General features: G+C 35.8%; 1 protein-coding gene and 1 pseudogene across 4 annotated transcripts in view; one reads left to right on the forward strand and one right to left on the reverse strand.

Moving 5' to 3' along the window:
• FBXW7 (F-box and WD repeat domain containing 7) overlaps positions 1-25,675 on the forward strand; it is a 208,136-nt gene that overhangs the window by 107,065 nt on the left and 75,396 nt on the right. For 2 of the 4 annotated variants that reach the window (XM_032632855.1, XM_032632856.1), the window contains exons 2-3: positions 7,389-7,438; positions 8,088-8,657. In XM_032632855.1, the coding sequence (XP_032488746.1) occupies positions 8,157-8,657 (501 nt within the window). In that variant the 5' untranslated portion in view covers positions 7,389-7,438; positions 8,088-8,156. Of the gene's footprint in view, positions 1-7,388; positions 7,439-8,087; positions 8,658-15,360; positions 15,478-25,675 lie in introns of all 4 variants that reach the window. The other 2 variants (XM_032632853.1, XM_032632854.1) reach the window with 2 other exon arrangements.
• Positions 2,219-3,926, reverse strand: LOC116753995 (annotated as a pseudogene).

Genomic DNA, 25,675 nt, shown 5'->3' on the forward strand with positions numbered 1-25,675 from the left:
GCTTTTTGTGTTTATTGTTTGTGGTTTTGCTGTTCAAAATGATTCCCAAGCAGTTTTGAGGTACTGCCTAATGTTGTGATGGAAAATGTACACGTTAGATAAGCTTCTTTCGGGCATGAATTTATGGTGCTGTTGACCATGAGTTCAATGTTAATCAACTATATATTAAGTAACATGTCTTTAAATAGAAATACACATATAAAAAGATTATGTATTGATCAGTTGGCAGAAATGTGACTAGAGGCTTGCAGGAACTCAACTGTTTATTTCCCTTAGGAACACTCGTTTGGTATTTGTGGCAACTTTATAGAACACAATTACTGTGAATAATGAGAATGGACTGGGACTTCCCTGGTGGCGCAGTGGTTAAGAATCTGCTTGCCAATGCGGGGGACATGGGTTCGAGCCCTGGTCTGGGAAGATCCCACATGCCGTGGAGCAACTAAGCCTGTGCACCACAACTACTGAGCCTGCACGCCGCAACTATTGAAGCCCGTGCGCCTAGAGCGCGTGCTCCGCAACAAGAGAAGCCACCGCAATGAGAAGCCTGTGCACCGCAAGGAAGAGTAACCCCCACTCGCTGCAACTAGAGAAAGCCCGCACACAGCAACGAAGACCCAATGTAGCCAAAAATAAATACGTAAATTTAAAAAATTAATAATGAAAACGGACTATGTTTAATTAAGGGTAGTGATTTATAGAGACTTTAGGTATAAACATTTCATCATTCCCTCTCACTGAAACCATCGTTTTAGATTTGTTTAAATACATGCATAAAGAGTTGTAATGTAAAATTTAATTTTGCTATGGGTTCAGGTTAAAAGTCACTGATTAACTTGTAAAGAAACATTTCTAAACATTATCTTCTAAAAAATTAATATGTGCCTGAGGCATATTGAGTGCTCAGTGAATATTTATTTTAGAGTAATAATTTTTGAGCATTGTAGGATTCTGGTTTTGGAGAAGAAGGCAATATCAGTGTTAGAGAATAATACTCTTTTAAGACTTTATCATATGTAGTTATGTAGACTGAGGCACATGAACGAAAACTCAGTTGAATGTCAATTTCTGGTCCCTGCTTTGCTCTAAGCTAGCTAATCTTGAGAAATACTCTCTTTGAGCCCAATTGCTTTGTCTGTGAAGTGAGGAACATTTTCAATTTGTTCAGTTTCATTTTCTTTTGTCAGTATTATTCCTGACCTTAAATCATTTCCATTCTCATCAAGGAAATCATACAATTTAATGTCAAAATATATTAGCTGTCACATTTTGTTTTACTGACTTCAACTTCAGTCTCACTGATTATTGATAAAAATGTAAGTTATGTATATGATATATCTGACATTATATACTGGTAAGAAGAAATAAAAGAACATCCTTAAATTTTACATAATTTTTTTTTTAGGATATAGGATTCTGTTTGTTGATGTTTGTGTTTCATATGATACAGTGTCCTAAATCATACAAAAATTTTTCTCTAAAAACAGTTTAAAATTAGAATTATAAAAAGCAAAAATGTGCTTTTATTAATACCTCATTTATTAATATTACCTGTATGGCAGAAGTTTTAGATTATGGGTGCTTAGGTTATTTTTGTGGGACTTTATAAACTAATTTTTTTTTTTTTGGAAAAATTGCTTTGTGAAGCCTTAAGCACTGAGTATAATTAAACTGTAGTCCAGAGTTAGATACAATTTAATAATAGTTCAATTCCAAAATAAAAGTTATTGTAGGTGAGACCATGAAATTTCCTAACACGTGATTTTAATACTTTGCACTAAATTTTCTAAAACAACTCAGAGGAACCAATATTTACAGTAGATGGCATATTTATGAAAAATCTGGCATCACCTATTTCATATATATATATATATATATATATATATATATATATATATATAACCCAAGATTATACGAACTAGGAAACAGATGTTGTATATCTCAACAACAATACTAGAATGCAGAGTTTGAGACTGGGATTTATAACGTGGGATTTGGAAAAGGAGCAGACATCTTGTTTTCAAAACCTGAAGTTTTTCTCAAGACCGAAGTCAACATTGTAACTGCCACAGAACAGGAAAAGGGAAGCTTTTCTCGTTTTACTTGTTCATCTGCATCAGAAAGTCCAGTATCCCTGAGATAGGAACCACTGCAATAAGAAGGGAGTGAATAGGTTCTCCCAAAGGAAGATTGTTACTTCATTATGCCTCTGCCCTGGTCACCAGGAGCGAACTTTGCATTTCCGAACCCAATGCTTGGCAGCACCGAGACGTTTCAGTAATGGTTCATCATAAACCCAGCATTCTCCATCTTCATGAAATAACCTGTCTCCCGTTGAATTTCCTTCTGTTTCCTTTCTCGGGCTTCTGCTCTTTGTCTTCAAGTCTGTGCTTGGCTTCAGTTGCTGCATCAGTGTCTCTGATTTTTAAGTTGAAAGTGACATCCTTCCAAAGGCAGTGGGTTTCGTACTCATTCAAATATCTTCCAACTTCCTCACTTTTTTCTTGATTATAGGCAACTTCTTGGTATCTATAAAAACTACATTTTCCCCTATTGAGTATTTTGCGTACATTATACCATTCCATTCCCCATCAATTGAGCAGAAAGATTTCGTGTCATTTGGAGAAAAAAATCTCAGCAGTAATTCTGTGCTTCTTGTCCCCATAGAAAGGTTTAGTGTGGAAGACGATATTGGTACTATAGCCAGTTTTGGAACAATTAATATTGCATTCTCCGCCTAGTTCCATGCAGGGCAGTGTGTGGATAGACCTTCCACGAGCATTGCGGAATGTGAGAATGTAATGTTCATCATGAGGTACCATTTTACAGCCTGAACCATTCGGTCTGTGGCATCCTTCTGGTTACTAATACTCACAAACAGGTCCGAATGTGCAAAAAAGTCTGTATACATTTCTAAAAGAGATCTTCTTTCAAGAATAAATGTTGGAAGAACTACCTTAGTAAGATCCATTCCAAGCCTAACCTGTGACAACAGATGCATGATAACACTCTTGTGCTCTTCCACCGACCCTGCCTCCCCTTCATCATCTCTCTCATCATGTGAATCGAAAAGTTCAACATCACTTGTTCCATTGGACATGGAAGAATTAAGTGACTCTGTGGTATCTGGGCACTTTAGACTATTCCCTAAGCTGCTGTGTGTCAAGACTGAGGCAGATCCAGGGGAATCTATTAAGTGCTGTGGGGATGAGCCACTCTGGTGGAATTCATCCACATCATAGGATTCATCTTCACATCTAGAATAAGAGAACTCTGGGACTGTGTTTGGAGACAAGTTGACATGGCTTGGAGAAGTTAGACTGCTTCTAGGTGGTGAGTGCCCACTGCCTGTACTATTTGGTGTTAGAGTCTGATGATGTCCCAAGGTAGCTAATACAGGTCCAACTGGTAGAGAAGATGGATGCTGCTCTGACTTACACAACTGAGTAGGTTCTGGAGGTAAGACAGTCTGGGAAGGCATTGTGTTGATCACACGTTCCAAGGGACTAGGTTGATATATTGCATCTACAGGATTAATAGTACTTTTAGCCATCTGCAACAACACAATGCAGTGTTTAATTGATTCTACCATGCTATTTGTTGTTTCTTTGAGAGTTGCAGTTTTCTTTCTCTGTTCATCATCTTTGCAGTTTTGAAGTTTGTCATCAAAAAGCTTTAACTGTTCTATCAAGATTTGTAGGTAAGCATCAGCTTCTGTAAGTTTCTTATCAAAGTTTTGGACACTAGGAACAAATCCTGAATCAAACCCCCAGGGGGCGGCAGGAAGGAGGCAGGGAGAGAACGATATCGATAGCCCGTGGCCCCCGGCAAGCAGCAGGGTCCCTGGGGGCTCAGGGGTGGGAGCCGGCCCCTCCCTCTCCCAGCCCCTCCGGGTCTAATTAGCAAGTAGCCATCAAGAAAGCCATTCGCCAAGGCCCCTGCCCTCTGTACCTCCAGGGGAGGGAGCCGAGGGTCGCTTCCGAGCACCCACTCTTCTCCACCGTCTGCTGGATCACCGGGCTGCTGCGCAGTCGGTCCAGTCCGGTTCAGCCGGTCCCCCGGGACAGCCCCTCGCCCCCTGTGTAAACTAATTTTTGAATTTTTTTTCCCCCTTAAAAGTGTTTAATAGTTGATTCTGATTTCCTATTAATTATTGGATAAATATTATTTTAATTAAGTCATTAGCTTATTTAATAGATTATTATTAGAAAGAACAAATTTTCTAAAAATACTGTTTTTTAAATTAATACCAACAGAAAATGAAAATTTCCTCTTAGTTTCTATATATTTATTACTATTTTCCACTCCCAAAATGAGTCAGAGAAGTCCAATTTTTATGTAAGTCTATCAGATATTTTCAGCCTCTTCAAATATTCTGGAATTCCTGTAATTTGACTTTCAGTTGTGTCATTGAATATTTTTTATTGGCTGTGCTTTAAATCTGATTCTTCTACTTGGATTTTCCATTATTGACCAGGTCTATCTTTAAGAATCTGTATTATTTTGAAAGCTATTTACGTGCTACACTGTAAATATAAGAGTCAGTTATCTTTATTGGCTTAAGACATTTCTTCTCTGTTCCCCTCAATATTACACTAAAGTTATACAATGACAGTGATTTGTATTTTTATTATTGATAATTGGTAACAGAAGTGTTCTTCAGTGACCAGGTACTGTTTTTGAAATGCCAGTTATAAACTTTCTATTTGTTGATAGGCTGGCTGCTTACCAACAGTCTCCTCCCTTTACGCACATTCTTTATGCTTTGTTTTATGATCTTGGTTCTCTCATTTTTTTACTTTGTAAGTTGCTCTTAATATGTCATTTAACCTGTTTCAGTCTTGTAAAAATATGCCTGTTAGGTTGGGTACACAAAGGGCAATTTTCTTGGGGCCTGCATTATCCCAGGCAGTATCCCTGATTTCATGCCATTTTGTGAATAAACATCCAAGTGAAAAACGTTCTTGTTAGTGTTACGAGAGCTAGACTTTAGATACAGTTACTAAAGCAAGATTTTGATTCTAGCCTTGAAGAAATCCTGTGTATAGCAGGTTTACTTTTATATACACAGGGGTACTGTGTGTGTGTGTGTGTGTGTGTGTGTGTGTGTGTGTGTGTGTGTTTGTATTTTTTCATTTGTGTAGGTCACTGTGTTTCAGCATGTTATTTTTAACCTGATTTCCTGTGATATTTTCATAGTTTATCTTTGACATATACTAGCCAGCAAGATTTTGATGACCTTTATTTTCTGTAGTTTATCTTCTGAAAACAATGGATATATATATTCCTTTTTCTAAGGAACCCTACCTGCTACCTCAAAGATAAAGTTTGTATTGTGCTTGCCTGAGTTGTAAATAAGAACCACTTGACTTTTACTTTTATTTTTTTTCTTCAAAAGCATAATAACATTTTATTTTTAATTTTTATTTTACACTGGAGTATAGTTGATTAACAATGTTGTGTTAGTTTCAGGTGTACAGCAGAGTGATTCAGTTATACATGTATCTATTCTTTTTCAAATTCTTTTCCCATTTAGGTTTGTACAGAATATTTGGCAGAGTTCTCTCTGCTCTACAGTAGGTTCTTGTTGGTTATCTATTAGAACTACTTGACTTTTAAAAGCCGCATTTAATATATATTACATCATAGTTTATTGATTACATTTGATCATCAGAATCTCTTGCGTGAAAGAAGGTTCCCTTCCTCTTTCTCTAGAGGGCTATTTCATATCTTTCTCTTCAAATTTGTAACATCACTCTCAGCTGATAACCTTGCTTCTTCCTATTTTACAAAGAAAAGGAAAAAATAATTGAAGGAATGAGCAGGGAACTTCCAAAGACTCTGACCACTATAAAAATCTACCTACTTCCAACTGTTCCCACATTGAGAAATATGCTAAAAAGAAGTAAAGTATTTATATAATACTATACTGCTTTTCCATCTATTACCATAAATGTAGTATCCCCTTTTCTAACTATCCCCTTTTCTAACGTTTGAATGCTTTCTCATCATCCCCTTTTTAATTACTTAAGGATATCACTTCACTATTTCTTCTCTCTCTTGATTACATTATTGACTTTTTTGTTTTGTGCTGGATCATTCTTGTCAGTGTACAGATATGCTGCTAGTTCGCTAGTCTAATCAAAAATCTTCTCTTGACCCCGTTTTTCCCTACCAATTACTACTCCCTTTCTTTTGTTCCCTTTTACATCAAACTGCAAACTCTTCCATACCCACCATCTCTATTCTCTTTTCCCAGTCTCTTAAATCTACTTTTATCAGACTTCAACTAACGAAAACTGCTCCTATTACTAGTGACTTCCATGTTACTGAATCCAGTGGTCAGTTCTTTGTCTCCATCCTACTTGATCTCTTGGCGGTAGCTGTCATCATTTACTTTCTCCTGCTGGATATGCTTTCTTAACTTGGCTTTATGGGTAACTCTGGTTCTTGGTTTTCCTACTTAGTCACCTTTGCTGGCTACTTCTCTTCTTTTAGAATGTTGGAGGGTCTCAGGGGTCCATCTTTAGAACTCTTCTCTTTCTACATTTATACTTCTAGAGTAAGTAGAATTTAAGAATTCCCCCCCCACACACTGTAGCTTATTTCTTAGAAATTGTTGATTATAGAAGAGAAAATAAAATACTGCTATTAAAAAACTATCTTTTGGACTTTCTTGACCCCATCTTAAAGTTTGCCATGAGAACTGTGGACCTTTGGGGGAGTGACCATCTAGTGGCAAGGGTTGGAGAGGTGGATAAGACTGTTTTATTTAAAGATCATTGTGATATAATGTAGTAACTCTTAGGGCATGATAGAAAATGGATATTGTATTTCCTTATCTCATAAACCTTAAAGGTATTTTTAAAAGGAATTTTATATAAACTTGTGTAATGTGTTGGCATTATTTTCTGTAACCTCAAGCATGTCCATATAGATATCTGCAAAGGATGAAATTTAAAAAGGAATGTTATGAAAAGATTCTATATCAGATCAAATTTTAGAGCCACGGTTAAAAACATAAAAGTAAACATACTTGATGCATAAAATTTGAGAAATATGGTTAAAAAATGAATTAAAACACCTATCATACCACTGCCTAAATGCAGTTTATATTTTGAAATATTTCTTCAATCTAGTCTTGTGCAGTTTAAAAATCATTCTATGATCATATAATGTCCATCATTTTGTGAAAATGTCCATGTTTTCACAATTTTTTTTAATGAACATTATGTTTAGAGATTGTACTAAATATATCCCATCTCATGGGTTCATTTGTCTTGAACATTTGGGTTTTGATTATTTACATTTACATTTATTTTTATTTTTTGTTTTTGTGGATAAAGCTGCAGTGAGCATCCTCTGCATCATTTTTTTTTCTGTTTTAGGATTACTTCCTTAGGATAGATTGCCAGAAGTGGAGTGACTGGGTCAGAGGGTATGAACTTACGAATGTTTTTTCTTTTCTTTTTTTGAAATAAAATTTTTTATTTATTTGATGTCTAGTTGATTTATATTCATTATGAAAAATGAAAATTATAGTGATTATATTTGGTAACTGTCAGAAAACTGTGTCTAAAGGCAAGGTTCTGTGATCCGAAAAGTTTGGGAAACTCCTAAAGTTCAAAAAAAAGCGCCTTTTAATCTTGGTTTATCTCAGCATTTCCTGAACTTAACTGAGCATTGAATAGGTTTTTTTGTGATATGCTTCTTAATATTTTGTGGAAGTTTGACAAAGGGTATAGTTTATGAGCTACTGATCTAAAATTTAAAAATGTTTTATTGGTTAGATTATGTTTTATTGGTCAAAGCAACTAAACTATAAACCTTTGTTCTAAAATTATTTTTAAAAGGAGATTAAAATAAAGCTGTTTACTATATGATTTTTGTGTATGTCTTTATAAAGTTTCATACTTTTATAATTTAAACTTTCTATACTGACTCCAAAAGAACATCTTAATGTCTCCATGGCATCAAATACTTTTTACAGTCTTTAATGAAATTTGGAATATAGACATATAACATAAAAGTAGAAGATAATGTAGATTGTACAAACCTTTTTTCCCTCCCCTCATTTTTCTCTACAGAATGTGAAAACCTTTGCATCTTCTGATAGTCTAGCCAAGGTCCAAGAAGTAGCAAGCTGGCTTTTGGAAATGAATCAGGAACTGCTCTCTGTGGGCAGCAAAAGACGACGAACTGGAGGCTCTCTGAGAGGTAACCCTTCCTCAAGCCAGGCAGATGAGGAGCAGATGAATCGCGTGGTAGAGGAGGAACAGCAGCAGCAGCTAAGACAACAAGAGGAGGAGCACACTGCAAGGAATGGTGAAGTCGTTGGAGCAGAACCTAGACCTGGAGACCAAAGTGATTCCCAGCAAGGACAATTGGAAGAAAACAATAACCGGTTTATTTCCGTAGATGAGGACTCCTCGGGAAACCAAGAGGAACAAGAGGAAGATGAGGAACATGCTGGTGAACAAGATGAGGAGGATGAAGAGGAAGAGGAAATGGACCAGGAGAGTGATGATTTTGATCAGTCTGATGACAGCAGCAGGGAAGATGAACATACACATAGTAACAGTGTCACAAACTCTAGTAGTATCGTGGACCTGCCTATTCACCAACTCTCCTCCCCGTTCTATACAAAGACAACAAAAGTAAGTACATTTAGTCTGTTCTTCACCTGAGAAATTTTACATATCCGTATTAATTATAACGAAACTTTCCTCACAGTCTTTGTAGTATTGCAGAATTAATCTTCAGATGTGTAGTAATAAAATGAACTAAATTTTGTTTTACAGAAGGTATTAGAAAGTATTAGAAATAGAAATACTGATAATGGGACAATGTTATTACACATGGAGAGAGGGTATTTGATCCTATTACTATGAAAAATCATTAATATCAAATTTCATTATCAGTTTTGTCCCTGGGGCAGGGGTTAGTAGGTTGCATGTAGTGGAGAGGGTTGGAGTGAGACATGGTTTGTGTAGATCAAGTAGTGAAGGCTCTTTTCTTATTTACCAAGTGCAGCTGGGCTGGTGGACTGTGTATTCACAGGTGTTACTCCAAGGCACTAGTTACTGGAAGCTACCTCATAATTAGTTTTCTTATTATGATGAATAAGATATATCCTTTGTAAATAGTTTTCTCTTTGTTATGTAAACAAGGTAAAATTACAGTCTGAATATTAGTATTTGGTTGTTGGGGAAATCTGAGTAGGTATTTTTAAAAGTTAAAATGCTAGACGCCGACGTATTTAAGATTATGAAACATTTTTCCTACTTTATAAAACAACAAGAATGTATGGTGCTGTCTTCACTGCTTGTTTTCTTCTAGTTATTTTATTAAAGTTAAAGCATTTAGGAATCCCAGAGGAATTTTTTTTTTTTTTCCTGATTCCATTTTAGTGGAACACTCCATTTGCTTCTCCAGGCAATTTGAATATTAAGTATAGGATAACCACACCATTTTGGTTGGTATTTGACTGTGAGAAATAGGAGGTGATATGAAGATGCACTTAGATTCCCAACTTTCGCTCAAGTTACTGCCACTACTTCCCTTGCTTGCAGTTTTCCTTTCCCTTTGTTCCTGGGAGACAGCTCTGTTGGATCTGCCTCCTTATCTCATTTAGCTGGTGGTAGCCCATGGAAACTAGCCATAGCCATGTTTTAAAAGGTGGACAGTTGGACTCTTGTCTAAACTAGAGGAATCCTATCAGTTCAGGGACTTGGTGACTAATCTAGTGCTGAGAGACAATTCCATTTTATACAGTCCTTGGAGGCTGTGCCAGAGTTGAGGACTGGATACAACTGTCACTATCACACACCGTCATTGCTTCCCAGAATTGTCCTTGCTGGATAGGCAGGGAGCTGCTGTCTGAGGTGGAAGCGGGAAGTGTTTGAGTAAATATGGAATTGCCAGTGCTAATTCTGTGGGGTGGCATGTGGGCTTCTTTCCTCAAAACATTCCTGGAATTATCACTTAAAATTGCGGTCATAACAGGGGCAGGGATTGTGGAGAGAAAGAGGAAGCATTTCTCACTACCCAGTCTTTCTATTGTATTCCCTTTCCCCCATCAAATTACAGTCAAAATGAAATGATATAGTGTCTGGGCTTTGCTGCAAAATAATACCAAAGGGGAGAATGGGAAGGAGGGTATAGATTGGCCGTGAGTTGCTAATTGTTGAAGCCGGGTTATAGGGACATGGGGGTTCGTGGGTATTCTATGTAGTTTTCCAAGTATGTTTAAAGTTTTCCATAATAAAAAAAATTAAGTTGTAAAGAATATGAACATACACACACACACACATACACACCACCCAAAGTTGGAAATGAGAGTTTTCTTTACATACCTTGGTCTTGTTCACTAGCTCCTCAGTCATCTAAGTGCTGACTTCTCTTCTGCATTGAAATTTATTTTCTCTGTATTTTGGTGCTATTGAAATTACAGGAAATTCAATAAGGACATCATGTGCATTTTGCTGGAGTTAGAATTTATCTTAATCAATATTTTAGGCAGTGATGCTAAGCAGTGGTCTATATAAAGAGGAGAGAACGTAAAAAGAATTATATTCAGAATGAATGAGGTATGTAGCATAACTTCTATCCTTTTTTTCCCTTCAGGCTTCTTCGCTCATAGATCTTTATCTTTGCATGCTTTCTGGTTCTTTATCATTTAAAAATTAGATAAAAATCATGAATATCCATGTACAGTAGACTGTGAGTTAATTCTTTGGAAAGGAGCATTTTAACTCAAATAATATCTTACTTATTTTACAGACATTAAAATAAATAATGGTTGAGGTAGTTTATCCTCTTATTTGCTTACTTTTAAATTTTACAGTGAATCATTTATTTAGCCCATAAACAACACACAAACAGATTTAACATCATCCTCTTTAACTTGACCTGCAATAAAATAGCTTAGACACTCGGTTTAATAGTTGAATTGCTGTATCAGTTTTGCTTTGGCTTGTGAACCTTAAACTCTTTCTAAAACATGTTTATCCCTAATTTCCCTAGCCTGTCTGCAAGTTTAGATTTTATTTAATTGGTTTGATCTAAGAAGGAAGTGGCTTCAAGTGGTGGTTTTCATCCCTTTTACCATCCCTGTCTCAAGGTGTTGAAGTGGTGCTTTGGAACTCAGCCAGATGGCTCTAGCACAACCAATGGCAAAGCTCAAACCTTTTATAGTGCAATTTGCCCAGCTCATCTACCTGATCTCTTGATTTCTCTCCCTCAAGGCTACTATCTCAAAAGAGGAAATTTATATCTCTCCTGTTTTTTTCTGAGGATTCAGATGGAGGAATAGGGATTTAGTATTTAATTGCATTATCTTATTTAAGAAAGAAGTTTAATCAAAGCTAAGCCTTTCAGAACAATGCAAAGCTATCAATGAATTCTGCTGCATTTTAAATTAGAAACTAGAAAGTCAGCTAGATGAAATGTATCATTTACCTAAAGGAGAAGTCATCATAGTGTTCAGTAGGAAAATTTCCAGATTTGACGGGTGCTTTATATTTCCCTTCCCTTCAAGATGAAACCATAAACAGAACTTTTAGATACGTCTTATACAGATTAGCTACCTCCTTAAAAACAAACATACTGAATTTAAGTCTGTTTCCCCTAGTGACTCTTGAGTTGGGAATACAGTTATTGTGTTATACATACAAGGCCACAGGAGTGGACTGAGTACTAACAGCAACAGAGCTAGATGTGTTTATGTGAGTGTGTGTGTGTGTGTGTGTGTGTGTGTGTGTGTGTGTAAAACGCACTTTTGATATGCTGTTTATCTTGAGGTCATTTGCCTTAATAAGTATGGCAAGAAGAATATAAAACTATTTGATTGCCAAGGCAGAGATGCCCTTCTAATAAGTAGTATGTCAATCTGAGATTGGCTCGTTTTCCTTTTTGTTCGTTCTTGAAACGCTTCTTCAGGATCATTCCCAACAACATTTTATTTTTTCAACAACATTAAAAAAAATCACCCAGTACTGTGTTACTTCAAAAGAAAATGTCAGTCACCCATGTGTATAAATCTTTTAACTACAGTAAACAGGGGGAAAGCTCTCACTGTTTCAAAATTACTTTATTTTGGAGCAGCTCTAAATTATTGATTATTATAAACATAAGACACTTTAAACTCTTGATCATTATAAACATAAGACACTTCTACAGATATTACCCTAAGCCACAATTTCTTTTAAATCCTCTTAAACTATAACTTTTGAGAAGAGTAGAGGTATAATAAGTATTTTTAAAATCCCATTTTTTAATGTTAACATGGGATTAGCCTTCTACAGTCTTACCCAGCATACCTTTCAAATGTTTTTTTTTGTTGTTTTTTTGTTTGTTTGTTTGTTTTTGGGCAGTTTCTTAAACATACCCTTTGGACCACTAGACTTATTTGGCATTCCTGAACATGCTAAATATGCAAATATGATATTAATGAGAAAAACCATTTTTGGTCCTTCATTGTATTGGGCTTTTCTTTGAAAGCATATTGGAAACTATCAAAACTCTTAGGACAATCTTTTTTCCCCCTAGTCACCAAAGATTTATTCTAATGGGAGTCTATGGCAATAATATAAATTAGAAATTCCAGACTTTCTTAATGTTAAGAGTCAAGGACAGTGGCAGTCAAGAATTGGTGCTTACTAAGTCCATACTGTTTGCAAGTTCCTATGAACTTGCAAACAAACTTAAGTAAGCAGAGCTTGCAGAGAGGCCAACACCCCAAAATTTCATGTAAGTGGCAAGAGATTTTAAGACAGATCTGCCTAATTTCAGAAAAACCCTTTCATTCCATGCGCTATGCTGCCCCCTATGGTAGAGTTTGGCAAACATTACTAAACAAGATCTTCAGCAGAATTTTAAGTCTCTAGGTTCTAGGCTTTGGAGTATGGTGGTTTTCTAATACCATATCACATTTGAAATCAACAGAGCTATCCTTTAGAAAGTACAGATTGCTTAGTTAAATGCTTTTCTTTGTGATATTTAACAAGTACTGAAGTTATGAGGGCTCAAGGCTAAAGTTATAACAGGAAGAAGTGACAATGAAATTTGAGACTGGATAACAGATATCAGTTCTCTCTGGATTCCATCAAATGTGCTTCTTAATTAGTGGTTGTGTGCCAGCTATTTCTGTAAGTTTGGTTAGTCTGCCTGCAAATTTGAAATTCAGCTTGCTTCCCCGAATAGAAATGCCCATCTCTTCAGTTTTAACTCCCTGTGTCAACAGTCTTTTATATATACATATATATATGTATATATATATATATAATTTTTTTTTTTAAATCTTGTTTCCTGAAGAGATGCCTAGCCCATACTAAAGACTTCTTTTCCATGTTTAATGTAGAGTATGAACTCATTTTCTACTAAAATGAAAAGCAAATGAGATTACCATCAGGCCAGATCTTGTATCCTCCTGATCTTCTCATGAAGAGAAGCACCTGATCTTCTCATGTTTGAGCACCGATTTCTGCTTCTTCCATGTCTATCATAGTGCGTTTTATTTGTTCTCACATAACTTCATTCCTTATCTCAAATTAATATATCTTTTCTGCCATCCTGATTGTTAGATTTCTCCTGGTAACTAAGCCTTTTTTTTTTTTTTTAGCTGTGCCGCACGACATGTGGGATCTTAGTTCCCCAACCAGAGATCAAACCCGCACCCCCTGCAGTGGAAGCGCAAAGTCTTAACCACTGGACTGCCAGGGAAGTCCCTAAGCAGTTTTTTAAAAAATCCTTTTCCCTCAAATAAGAAATAAGTGTTTAGTAAAAATATGTATATATTCAAAGAAGCAGTATGTTAGTGTATAAGAGTCCTGAGACTTTCTTGTCTCTAGATTCAAAACAATAGAGGAGCTAGGGACAAGGATCACTAACCAGTCAGGGGATCAAAACTACAGTTTTGTTTCTAGTCCAGCATCTTTCAGCTGCTCCCTTGAGCCAGACCTACTGGCAAACTTTGTAGGACAATGTGGGTAACAACTGAAATCAAATAGCGTTCTAAATTCTACTTTATTTAGGTAGAGCTCTAGAGAGCGATGGCCATGTCATGAAGTCCCTGGCCTTGTCTTGTTCTTGTAAGACAAAGAACCAAAGTTTAAATTCTGTTAGGTGGAGAGAGGTCCAGAGAGCAGTCATCTTGAATAACATCCACTAGGAAACATAGCCCAACAAATAGCCATGCCTCCTGCATTTGTGAAGGAGAACAGACTGGAAACATTCACTCAGCCCAGTTTAACCCAATTTTAAACATGTGGAGAGGGTGGAAGCGGAGGGAAGGGGACACACTGGAGGAGATGGGTTTCCCCTAACTTAGTAGAGTGAAAAGAGCTTTTCAGGCTTGAACTTGAATTCTGATTTTGCCGCTCATTATATGGCCATAAATATGTAATCTCATTGAACTGTTTCCTTATCTGTAAAATAAGACTATAATACCTACTTCACAGGGTTTTTATAAGGATTGAGTAAAATAATTTATGTAAAGCAAGTAGTGTAGTGCCTGGGACGTGCAAGTAGTTTGCAGATGTAAGCCTGTGACCTCATTTTGTCTGTCTCTTATCCTTCATCCCTAATCTCACAGAACACACTTCATTCCCCACAGAAGATATCAGTCTATATACTTTTTATGACCTTTAGTGTTAAGTCATCATATCACCCTCTAGTGGAAAAAGTTATTAATAGAGAAATAGATAAATACTTTTAAAAGGATGCTCAGGAGGAGTGGGAGCATATTATAATAAGTGGGCTGATTTCTGATAAAAATAAGAATAGAACAAATTTCCACGGGGATGCTTTTCACAGATCGTCCTAGTTGATAGGTAGGCATCATTTCCTTCTATTAGAATTTGTCAGTTTCTCTAAATTTTCTTCTTTAAAACATCTGTATACTTTAAATGCTTTGTGAATTTTACAACTGGATGCCAAAATGAACTTCAGTTTATGGTCAATTTCTAATTAATTCCTGTTAGTGCAGTTTTAAAAATACTTACTAACATTATTTTAAACCATAATAGCTCTCAATGTTGGTCATGTTTAAATCTGTTATCCAGTTCACTGCAAATAATTAATTAATTACGGATTTTAATTATAGACCAAAACAAATCTTCCCAAAGAATGGAGAATTTAAAAAAATTTTAATAGTGTTCCATTGATTTGTACTTTATGCAGATGATAACCTTCTCTGAAGTATCCACAAATACCAAAGATAGTTACACTCAAAATGTTCCTGAGGCAGATTATTTCATATGTATATAATTAAAATGAACTGATGTTTATTCATGTTGTTTTTGTTGGTGATAAGGAAGAGGGTATGAAAAGGATAAAGGGGTTCTGTTTTTACTTTGGTAGGTAACTCCAAAATTAAGTCTCAAGGGCCCATCATTCACCCAGGCCTCAGTCCTGCATTTCTACCTGTCTCTTGGGCATTGTCACCTGAGCGGTCCACTGAAAGCTAAAACTACTACTGTATGTATTTCTTCCTACCAGTTTTTAATTTTCCTCTTTAGATTTTCTAGTCTCTTAATATCCTAGTCTTCTGTTCATTTGGTGAAAAAATGGTTTGACTTTTTCTTATCGTCTGAGTCTGTGGGTTTGCTGAAGAGTTTAACACATATGAACACTTGATCTTCCTTTTTCTTACCCCCAGGCACTTGTAAGATAAAAATTGAAGGGTCATGTTTAAAAATCTTAAGAGCATCTTTGCTTAATGTTTCTGTTTGCACCAGGCTATAATGCCATGTCCTTGACAATGTGTTGCCAGTATGAATTATTGGATGAATTTTTAAAAATGAATTTTTGTTCTGTGTGGATCAGTAACCTCAATTTTAAGTATCTGGTGCTCCATTTCCCCCGATGAAGCCAAATCCATAGGTGGACACTTGAAGTGTTTCACAATCTTACCAATTTTTTTCTACCTGATTTCATCTCCATTTCTCCCCTTGCTTTTAATAAACTCTAGCCAGATCCTTCAAATTCCAGGCCAAATTCCATCTGTATCTTTACACCTTCCTAGAATTAGAAAATTCAATTCCTTGAACCCGTTGTTGGTTCTCTATGTTACAGTTCATTTGGTGTTACCTTGTGACTCTTGCGGTAAGTTTTATCTTGAGTTGACATTTAATTCTTTTATTTTTTGAACAGTAGAAATGTGATGTATTTGTCTCTAGTGCTGATTCAGGTTGAGAATTGAAGTTTCACAGATTGCAATGTGAGCAATTCTCATTTCACCTCTTAAGATGTACCCAAGCTAGACTATAAATTATAAATAAGCATGCCATTTAAGTTTAGTTTAAAACTCAGATATTCATTATAAAGATAGTTACATTGAGGAACATTATAATAACAATTAGCAGTTGACTCCCCGGAGGAGAAGTTAAAACCCTAGTTTAAGAACTATGTTGCTAAGATGCAGAAATCAACTGCGGGTAACTCATACAGTCATTAAAAGTCATATTTTTAAAGGAAATTGAATAACAGGAAAACCTTAAAAATATAACATTTACTAAAAATATAGAACTCAAAACTATGTATATAATATGATCCTAACTATGAAATAAACATACAATAATCTATATATATGCATGGGAAAAGATCAGAAAGAATTAAACCAAATGTTAGAAATTATCTCTGAATGTGGTTGAGTTATTTCTGTTTTTTCTTACATACTTTTCAGAATTTCCCAAGCTTGTTATAACAGGCATATATTACTATTATTTATTAGGAAAAAAAACGTATATCTATTAGAAACCAGTTTTTATTCTATTTACTTAGTCTTTTTAGGTAACTTCCATAATGTATAATGCTCCAGTGGAAGACTGGATAAAAAGACATCTTTCACAAGTAAGGGCATTATATAATGATCTCTTCATGAAAATGCAGCTGAATATAGTGGGAAAAAAGCAATGAAATCTTTAAGAGTTCTTTGAATAACCAATTCTTCACCTCTCTAGGACTCAGGTGCCATGCTGGCAATTCTCTAAGGTCACCTTACCACATTATTAGAGGAGTAGTAGTTAGCATGGTGGTATCTTTCTTTGTTTTCAAGACATTTATTTAATATATGGTTTCTTCAGAGTTACTTAAAGTAGCCTTGGCAGCACTTTTGGCTGTCCCTGGAACATGAATATCTTTCATTTAAACATCCTGTGAGCAATTTCAGAATCCATCTTTTTAAATATAATTCTGCAGTGCTTTACCAGGAAGTCACCAGTGCTTTTCCTCCCCTCCCCTGGTCCCAACGCTTCATTTCTTCAAACTGATTAATATATTTAAACTGCTTAGGTTTTCCATCCTAGTTTTAAGTCTCCTGAGATAGAATCCGAAGGAGACCTTTGAGATCACCAAGTCCAAACCTGTGCCCAGTAGCTTTATCAAGAGACTTGGGCTTGAAAATGAAGTCATCACTAGGGAATACTACAGTGTGGAGTAGCATTGTATTTTTAGACAGTTCTTTATGTGGACATCTATTACCTTTCTTTGGTCCTTCCTCTTCCATGTAGAGCAGTAACAGCCTTTCTTATAGGAGAAGACTGCTGTCATATTCATCCATAATCTTCTCACCAGACTTAATGCCTTCAACATGTTTTCTAGGATCACCATCCTGGTTGCCCTTCTCTGGACAAATTGATCTTGAAGTGTTGTATGCTGTAGTCAATGGAGGTGCTGCTCAGGTGTAGTAGAGCCAGACTATTCCCTGTTCTTACTCTGAACCTCATCAGTGCAATGGCAAGCTGCACTGGTAAAAATGCTACTACTACTAATAAACCACTTACTGAACACTATTTACTGTGTGCCAGGACACTGCTAAATACTCTCCATATATAACCTCATTTAATCTCAACAGTCCTGTTATGTTGGTTCTGAGTTTTATCTCCATATTAGAGGTGAGAAACAAGTGAAGAGAAGTTAAGTAATTTGTCAGTGGTCAGTCATGTGGTAAGTAGTGGAGCTAGGAATTTGAGCCTAGATCTCATTCTGGGTCCAAGTTGCACTTTTGTTAAAATTTGAAAATTCAATGAAACAGTAATTTTGGGAGGAGGGGGACAGTAAAATAACCCATAAAGCCAGCTAGTATCTGTTTTTATCCCCCCCGCCCCAAGAGTTTCCCTATCTTAATCTCTACTCCCATGCTATATTTATTATGACTCATTTCGTATTATATTAAATTTGTTTTCCTATCTCCCTCCTATTCAAGCCTTTTGATTTCTTATCTTGCCTAAGAGTACTTATCATGTGTAAGGCACCCATATACCTAATAATTTGTCACTAAATGATTAGTGAATGAATTTTTATGTATTACTTGCCAGTCCTTAACCACACAGATACATATTTTGCATAGCTAGGGTCAGTGTATATACTATTTCTCATTTCTGCTGCTTCTGACATCCATGTGCAGGTTTTTGTGTAGGCAGAAGTTTTCATCTCCTTTGGGTAAATACCAATGAGCATGATTGCTGGATAGTATGGTAAGAGTATGTTTAATTTTGTAAGAAATTGGCAAACTCTTCCAGAGTGGCTGTACCGTTCAGCACTCCCACCAGCAATGAATGAGAGTTCCTGTTGCCAGCATTTGATGTTGTCAGTGTTTTGGATTTTGGCCACTCTAATAAGCATGTAGTAGTACTTCATTGTTCTTTCAATTTGAAATTCCCTAATGACATAGGATATTCACCATCTTTTCATATGTTTACTTGCCATTTGTATATCTTCTTCCGTGAGGTGTCTGTACAGATCTTTTGCCTGTGTTTTAATCAGGTTGTTTGTTTTCTTATTGTTTAGTTTTAAGACTTCTTTATATATTTTGGGTAACAGGCCTCTATCATATTGTCTCTTACAAGTATTTTCTCCTAATCAGTGGCTTGTCTTCTCATTCTCTTGACATCGTTTTTCACAGAGCAGTTTTTAATGAAGTCCAGTTATCAATTATTTCTTTCATAGATTGTACCTTTAGTGTTGTATTTAGAAAGTCTTCATCATATCTAATGTCATCTAGGTTTTCTTCTATGTTATTTTCTAGGAGTTTTATAGTTTTGTGTTTTACATTTAGTTCTATGATCTATTTTGAGTTAGTTTTTGCATGTGCATGTCCAGTTGTTCCAGTACCATTTGTTGAATAGGCTGTCTTTGTCCCATTGTATTGCCTTTGCTCCTTTGTCAAAGATCAGTCAGTTGATTATATTTATAATGTAATGTAGGTCTGTTTCTGGGCTCTTTATTTTGTTACTTTTTTTTTGTATCCACAACATCTTTCCCCAGCATGACCTGTGGAAGTCATTGTTGGATAGCTTTCCTCTGTTGAATCACAACCCTGGTGTATAGGTTAGGCAGGTAATATTAGACAGACTTGTATGCTGAAAAGAATAGGAGGTAAGAAGGCTGACCTGCACTCTCTCATCCATTAACCTCCTTGAGCCTCAGTTTCTTCATCATTAAACAGGAATAGGATACCTGACCTTATTGCGAAGTGTTGTGTGGAGTTGAAATGACATGATGAATGTGAAATGCTTTGCAAGTGTTAAAAAGTTGTGCAAACATATGTGTCATTTTTATCATCCTTATTATCTCCATTGGTGACATGATCATAAGCAAGGCAGGGATTATCCAGTGTTGCCATTGCATATTTTTGCTTATTCATTTGCTTACGGGGTTTCTTCTTCCCCAGTTGAGACATGCATCTTTGCTCTTGTGATCAGTGAAGGATTCCTTCCAACATGATAAGAGGTGAACCTAAATGATGATAAGCTAATTACTACAAGTTTTAAGACCTACTTACTGTGGAGAAATGCTTGTGCATTATCAAGAAAACAAGTTTGGAAAGGAAAATGAGGACATTTTGTCCCTTTGATTGATTTGTCTATTCTTCTACCAGTACCACACTGTCTTGATTAGTCAGTCCTCTGCCTCTGACTTGGTTGCTTTCTTTCAATGTTGAATTGGCTATTCTGGGTCTTTTGCCTCTCTATATAAACTTTAGAATCAGCTTGTCAATATCCACAAAGTAACTTGCTGGGATTTTGATTGGGATTACATTGAATCTATACATCAGGTTGTGAAAAACTGACATCTTGATAATGAGTCTTCCTATCTAAGATCATGGACTGTCTCTCCATTTAGTTAGTTCTTTGGTATCTTTCATCAGAGTTATAGTTTTCCTCATAGAGACCTTGGACATGTTTTGTTAGATTTATGACTATTTCATTTTGGGGGGTGCTAATGTAAAGGGTAATGCATTTTTAATTTCAAGTTTACTTGTTTATTGCTGGTATATGGGAAGGTGATTCCTTGCTATGATCACTTATTAGTTCCAGTAGTTTTTTTCTTGTTGTTGATCCTTTCTGATTTTCTTCATAGATGATCATGTCATATGTAAATACAGACAGTTTTATTTCTTCCTTCCTAATCTGCATGTTCCTTATTTCCTTTTCTTGTCTTACTGCATTTGCTCGAACTCCCAGTATGATGTCTAAAAGCAGTAGTGAGAGAAGACACCCTTGCCTTGCTCCTGATTTTATTTGCTTCAGCTTGTTTCTGCCCTACTGTCTACCTCAGCAGCAGCAGTTTATTTGACATATCTGAGAACAGAGGAATTCAGACTACTTTGATACCTTTGCTTAAGCTTTTTCCTTCTCTTTTAAATGTCTTCTTCCCTCTGTAGCCTCTTTCAAATTTCTGTCCTTCTTTTTAAGATCCATTTCAAATCTTACCTCCCTTACAAATATTTCACAGAACTCTGAGCAAAATTCTGTATCTCCATTAGGTCTTTGTTTTTAACTTATATTGTGATAGTTGTAGTCAGCTTCTTTTTTTAAAATTTATATATAATATTTAGATTGTTGATTATCTAGATCATTGATTCATCAGATTGTAGATTCTCTAAGATTCTGCTGTGTCTTACAGGACTTTGTACTTTGCATGTAGAAAATGCTTAAAAATTGAATTCAGTTTTCAGAAAAAAAATCTTATGTATTTTTATAAACACAGTCTAGTTTAATCCTGTTCCACTTAATGTGAATGTTTATAGGTTTTTGAACCTAAGTACAAGACTTTAAATTTGTCCCTATTAGATTTTCTATTGTTATTTGCCATCGTGCCTCCATCCTCACTGAGTTCACATTTTGGCTCCTTTACCAAGTTCTTGTTTGTTTGTTTTTTTTAAATAAATTTATTTATTTATTTATTTTTGGCTGTGTTGGGTCTTCGTTGCTACGCTTGGGCTTTCTTTAGTTGTGGTGAACGGGGGCTGCTCTTCATTGCGATGTGTGGGTTTCTCATGGCGGTGGCTTCTCTTGTTGTGGAGCATGGGCTACAGGTGCATGGGCTTCAGTAGTTGTGGCTTGCGGGCTCTAGGGCGCAGGCTCAGTAGTTGTGGCGCATGGGCTTAGTTGCTCCACGGCATGTGGGGGTCTTCCCTGACCAGGGCTCGAACCCATGTCCCCTGCATTAGCAGGTGGATTCCTAACCATTGTGCCACAAGGGAAGTCCCCAAGTTCTTGTTTACTAAGATTATTTTGTATTAAAATTCTGTCTTCCAGCATTTTCATTGTCCCTCCCACTTTTGTAGTTCTCAACACATATGCATCCACATTCAAATAATTAAATCAGTGATATCTTCAGTGAGGAAATGAAAGCTAGGCTGAGACGTATAGGATAGGAATTAGTGTTGGGAGGCTGTAAAGAAATGAAAATGAGGAGTTGTAACTTTTTTGAATAGTGGCAGAATTTTTAGAAGTAATTATAAAACCTTTCTAGGTGACTATTTGAATATATTCCACATATCTATATGGGTTAATATTGGGCAAATTTGTTTAAATTTTCTTTGTTTGTATCCTGTCTTTTTCTAGTGATTTACTGATGGCTAAGTGGTACTTTGAGGGGCCATTTGTAGAGTTTCTGGGCTGTAGTCAACTTACTACCTTGACATTTGGAGGATTGATCTTGATACCAAGTACAAGAACTTCAGATCTTTCTGTGGTTTCTGAAGTTTTAACTCGGATATATTATTTGCTTAAAGTTATAGGAAGTGAATGACAGAGCTGGAGTATAATTTAGATCTTGCTCATATACCAGTCCCCACCTTCCCCCTACAAAACTCCAATATAAAACAATAAATATATATTTTTAAAACATGTAATAAACTTAGGTCCATTTTGAAATTAGTGTTTCACCAACTTTATTTAGACAGTAATAATCAATTTTATGTAATAAAAAATAATAATCAATTTTTCACCAGTGCTTACAATCTTAATCTCCTCTGAGTCTACTTTTTTACTCTGACTCTTGTCCTAAAATCTCAATCCCATCTTTGACCTCTCTTCTGGGGAATACAGTTTTCATGTATTTCATTGCTTTGGTTGCTGTAATGAATGTCTGTCATCTATAAATTATGATAAATACAAAAACGAAGTTGGATGAATTATAGAAGTAGAATACAGAGAAAGGAAAATACGATTAGAGAATATGGATTAGTTGTGTTCTAAATACCTACCTAATTTGTAGTCATGACACTATTATTTTTGTTTCTTCTTTGAAAATTTCTTTAAATTTAATACTGTTTAGTTTTAATTGAGAAATGTTGTTTCTTCTCTGTTTAGAATTGGGTTTTTTTTTTTTTTTTGGAAAATCTTTAAAAACATTTAAGAATTCTTTTAGAATCTTTTGGATACTCTAAACATGGATGGTAGTTCAAAAGAAAGCACATAGAAGTAAAGCCACAGAAGATACAACCTATTTGGGTTTTTGTAGAAGTCACAAATGAACATGCTTAACATACTTAGTAAATCAGAGAAAGTATTATTTTTTACTATGAAATGTCATATATAAGAATTAAGAATTCATCTGTTTCTTCATTGAACACTAGAGGGCCGTATGGTACCTTATTGTTGCGTTTAACGTGTTTATATATAGTTAGTAAGTGCTTTTTTCTCTTATACTTTGTGTTCTAGTACACTATTCCTTGCTCAGAATTAGAAATTAATATTTGGAGTAGTTATGTGCCCTGTCATATAATAGGTGAGATACCTAGTGTTGTCTTTTTTTTAACCAGCAGCTAGCATATATTCATTTTGCTATTTTAAAACAACAGTGCCAACGAAAAGTGAACAAAAAGTGAGCCTTGGGATGACAGTACATATGTGCCCAAACTTACTGTGCTTTGGGAATATGTGTATGCTTTTTGAAAATTTCTCAAGTATATGCACATAAGTGCATTAAAAACAAAAGTCTTGTCATTGTTAGTTGCTCTGGGCATCCTCATCATGGATGTGAGAAAAGAATGATCTGTCCAGTCCAAGATGCTGTCTTTCTTGTTTTGATTTCCTCTTTTGTTAACATAGAACGTAATATTGCAGCATAGAGCCAGATCATCCTGAACTAAAGAATATTCGAGCAGATGATTCTTCTTCCTCAATTTCTTTTAGTTGCTTGGGGTGAAGAAATGAGAAATATAATCTACAATTCCCAAACAGGTGGTGTGAATGAGTGAAGAAGGAGTCATGACTGAGCCAGTAAGATCGCTCAGGCTCTTACGAACCGCAGGGCACATTTGTGCAGGATCCAAAAACACTGACTTTGAGCCACGTTTGACCTCTGGATTACTATTTATCTTTGATAGCTTCCAAAAAAGAAATTCAACATCTTGAGTATAGCCTTGGTTAAATTTTTATTTCCCCCTCAGACATACTTTAAAGAGCACTGCTCGTTATTAATTTCTGTATTATGTTTTGGAGGGAAAATAGGGCATTTTCTCTTCAGCTACTATTTATACTTCCCTCTTTGTGAAGGAAGATTAGAATGAACTCAGCAGAAACACATTGTTTATACCTAGAGGAGGGCCTGATCATGTGACAGAGAGAAGGTGCAATAATAGTTAAAGACTTCAAAGAACCTTACCTTTTGAGTTTCTCTTCCTTGTATTTGTTAATTTTAATGTCTTAAATTATTTCCTCAGATTAGTTACTATCAATATAATGAAGTGACAAAACTTCGATCTTTAATTCTAAATTACACTGAGGAGTTAGTCCTTTTGAATATTGATGAACTTCTTTTCAACTTAGTCACTGCTGTGATAAACACTATTCTCTAACAGATAAAGTTATATTTTGTATATGTTTGCTTTTTTTGGAATCATTACCATTTTCTGAAAACCACACTTATTGCTGTATTTTTACAGCTAACATTAGCCTAAGTGATTAAACACTGAGCTAGAATTCTGATCTTTTTGCTCAGATAATGAAATTAGCTACTAATAGAATAATTTATTTGGTGAATGTTAAATGGTCAATAGTGTAAAACGCGGGAAAAAAACCAGATCAGTATCTGGATATGGTGAGAAACACCTGAACTTCTCCTTCCTAGAGAAGGAGAGGTATTAGATGCTCTTGATGGATTGAAGACATTAAAATCCTGCCTCTGTAACATGTTTCTGGAGGAAACATTAGCTTACTAGTTAAAATTTTGTTCAATTTAGCAACATTACTGAGCACCGGAAGAATTGCCATTCTCCTTCTAAGATGTGCCACAATTTGATCCTAGCTTTTATGGGAGTGGGGAGAGGAGGGCGTGGGGCACAGTACTACTGTAAATGCATACAACCACCATAAGGGTGTCATGTTTCCAAAGGTTAATGGGGGAGGGGCAAGTGCAGGCTTGAGGGTATGGGGTATTTCACAAAGGTTTGGGAAAATCTGGTTAGTATGAGTACTAGCAATGTTTCTAGAATACCATTCACCTGTCTTGTAACTAGTTTCCAGCAGTGATTCCTGGACTATGCTGAAATGATTTTCTTCCAGAACATCTTCTTAATCTCATTTCCCCCATCACAATTTATAGGAAACACAAACCCAAGGCATAGGGGCCAGAAAGGTAATTTAAACGAATGAAATAGACTAAATATAAGACCTGGGGAGCCAAAGCATCTCTAGATAAAGGGGATGACTGAAAATTGGGATACTGATATTGCCATATTTTCCAATTTTTCAAAAGTCACTGGAATTCCAGATTTTTCAATGATAATTTCTCAATTTTTTGTATGTTGGCATCCATATTTTTAAATACATTTCTGTGGGCTGGTTTGACCTATAGACCACCCGTTTCCACTAGACATTATATGTGGAAGAAGAGTGCTGTTCATCACTCATTGCAGAATTAAAATAGTTTGCATCTAGTGCAGATCCATTAAGGGCATTGAGTTGGTTGGAGTGGGAGAGCACCATATGCAGAGCCCATTAAGTGTTTTAGCAGGGACCTACGGACTTTTTGCTTTATGGATTTAATATTACTGGTTTTAGATATTGAACTGCCAAATGAATTAGCCTTGTTTGAAAGAAATATGTATCCTAACTTTCACAAGGAATTTGAGGTGACCTATATATAGGAGAAACACATATAATAAAACAATCAAGTGTACATGAAAATCAGAGCCAGGGAAAATAATGGAGTAGACTATGAAGACAAGGCCATGAGAAGAAGTAAGGAATGAATTATGATGAGTTGGAGTAAGCTGTTCATAGGTTACAGGTTGGCCACTCATAAGGACCAGTATTCTTTAAAGTGTGACCCATCAGAAATATCTGGAATGCTTACTAAAAGTGCAGGTTGCAGGCTTACACTGCAGAACTACTTAACCAAATCTCTAAGGGTGGGATATGTATTTTTAACAGGCTCCCAC

Source organism: Phocoena sinus, chromosome 5 (assembly GCF_008692025.1).
Source record: "Phocoena sinus isolate mPhoSin1 chromosome 5, mPhoSin1.pri, whole genome shotgun sequence".
Lineage (NCBI taxonomy): Eukaryota > Metazoa > Chordata > Mammalia > Artiodactyla > Phocoenidae > Phocoena > Phocoena sinus.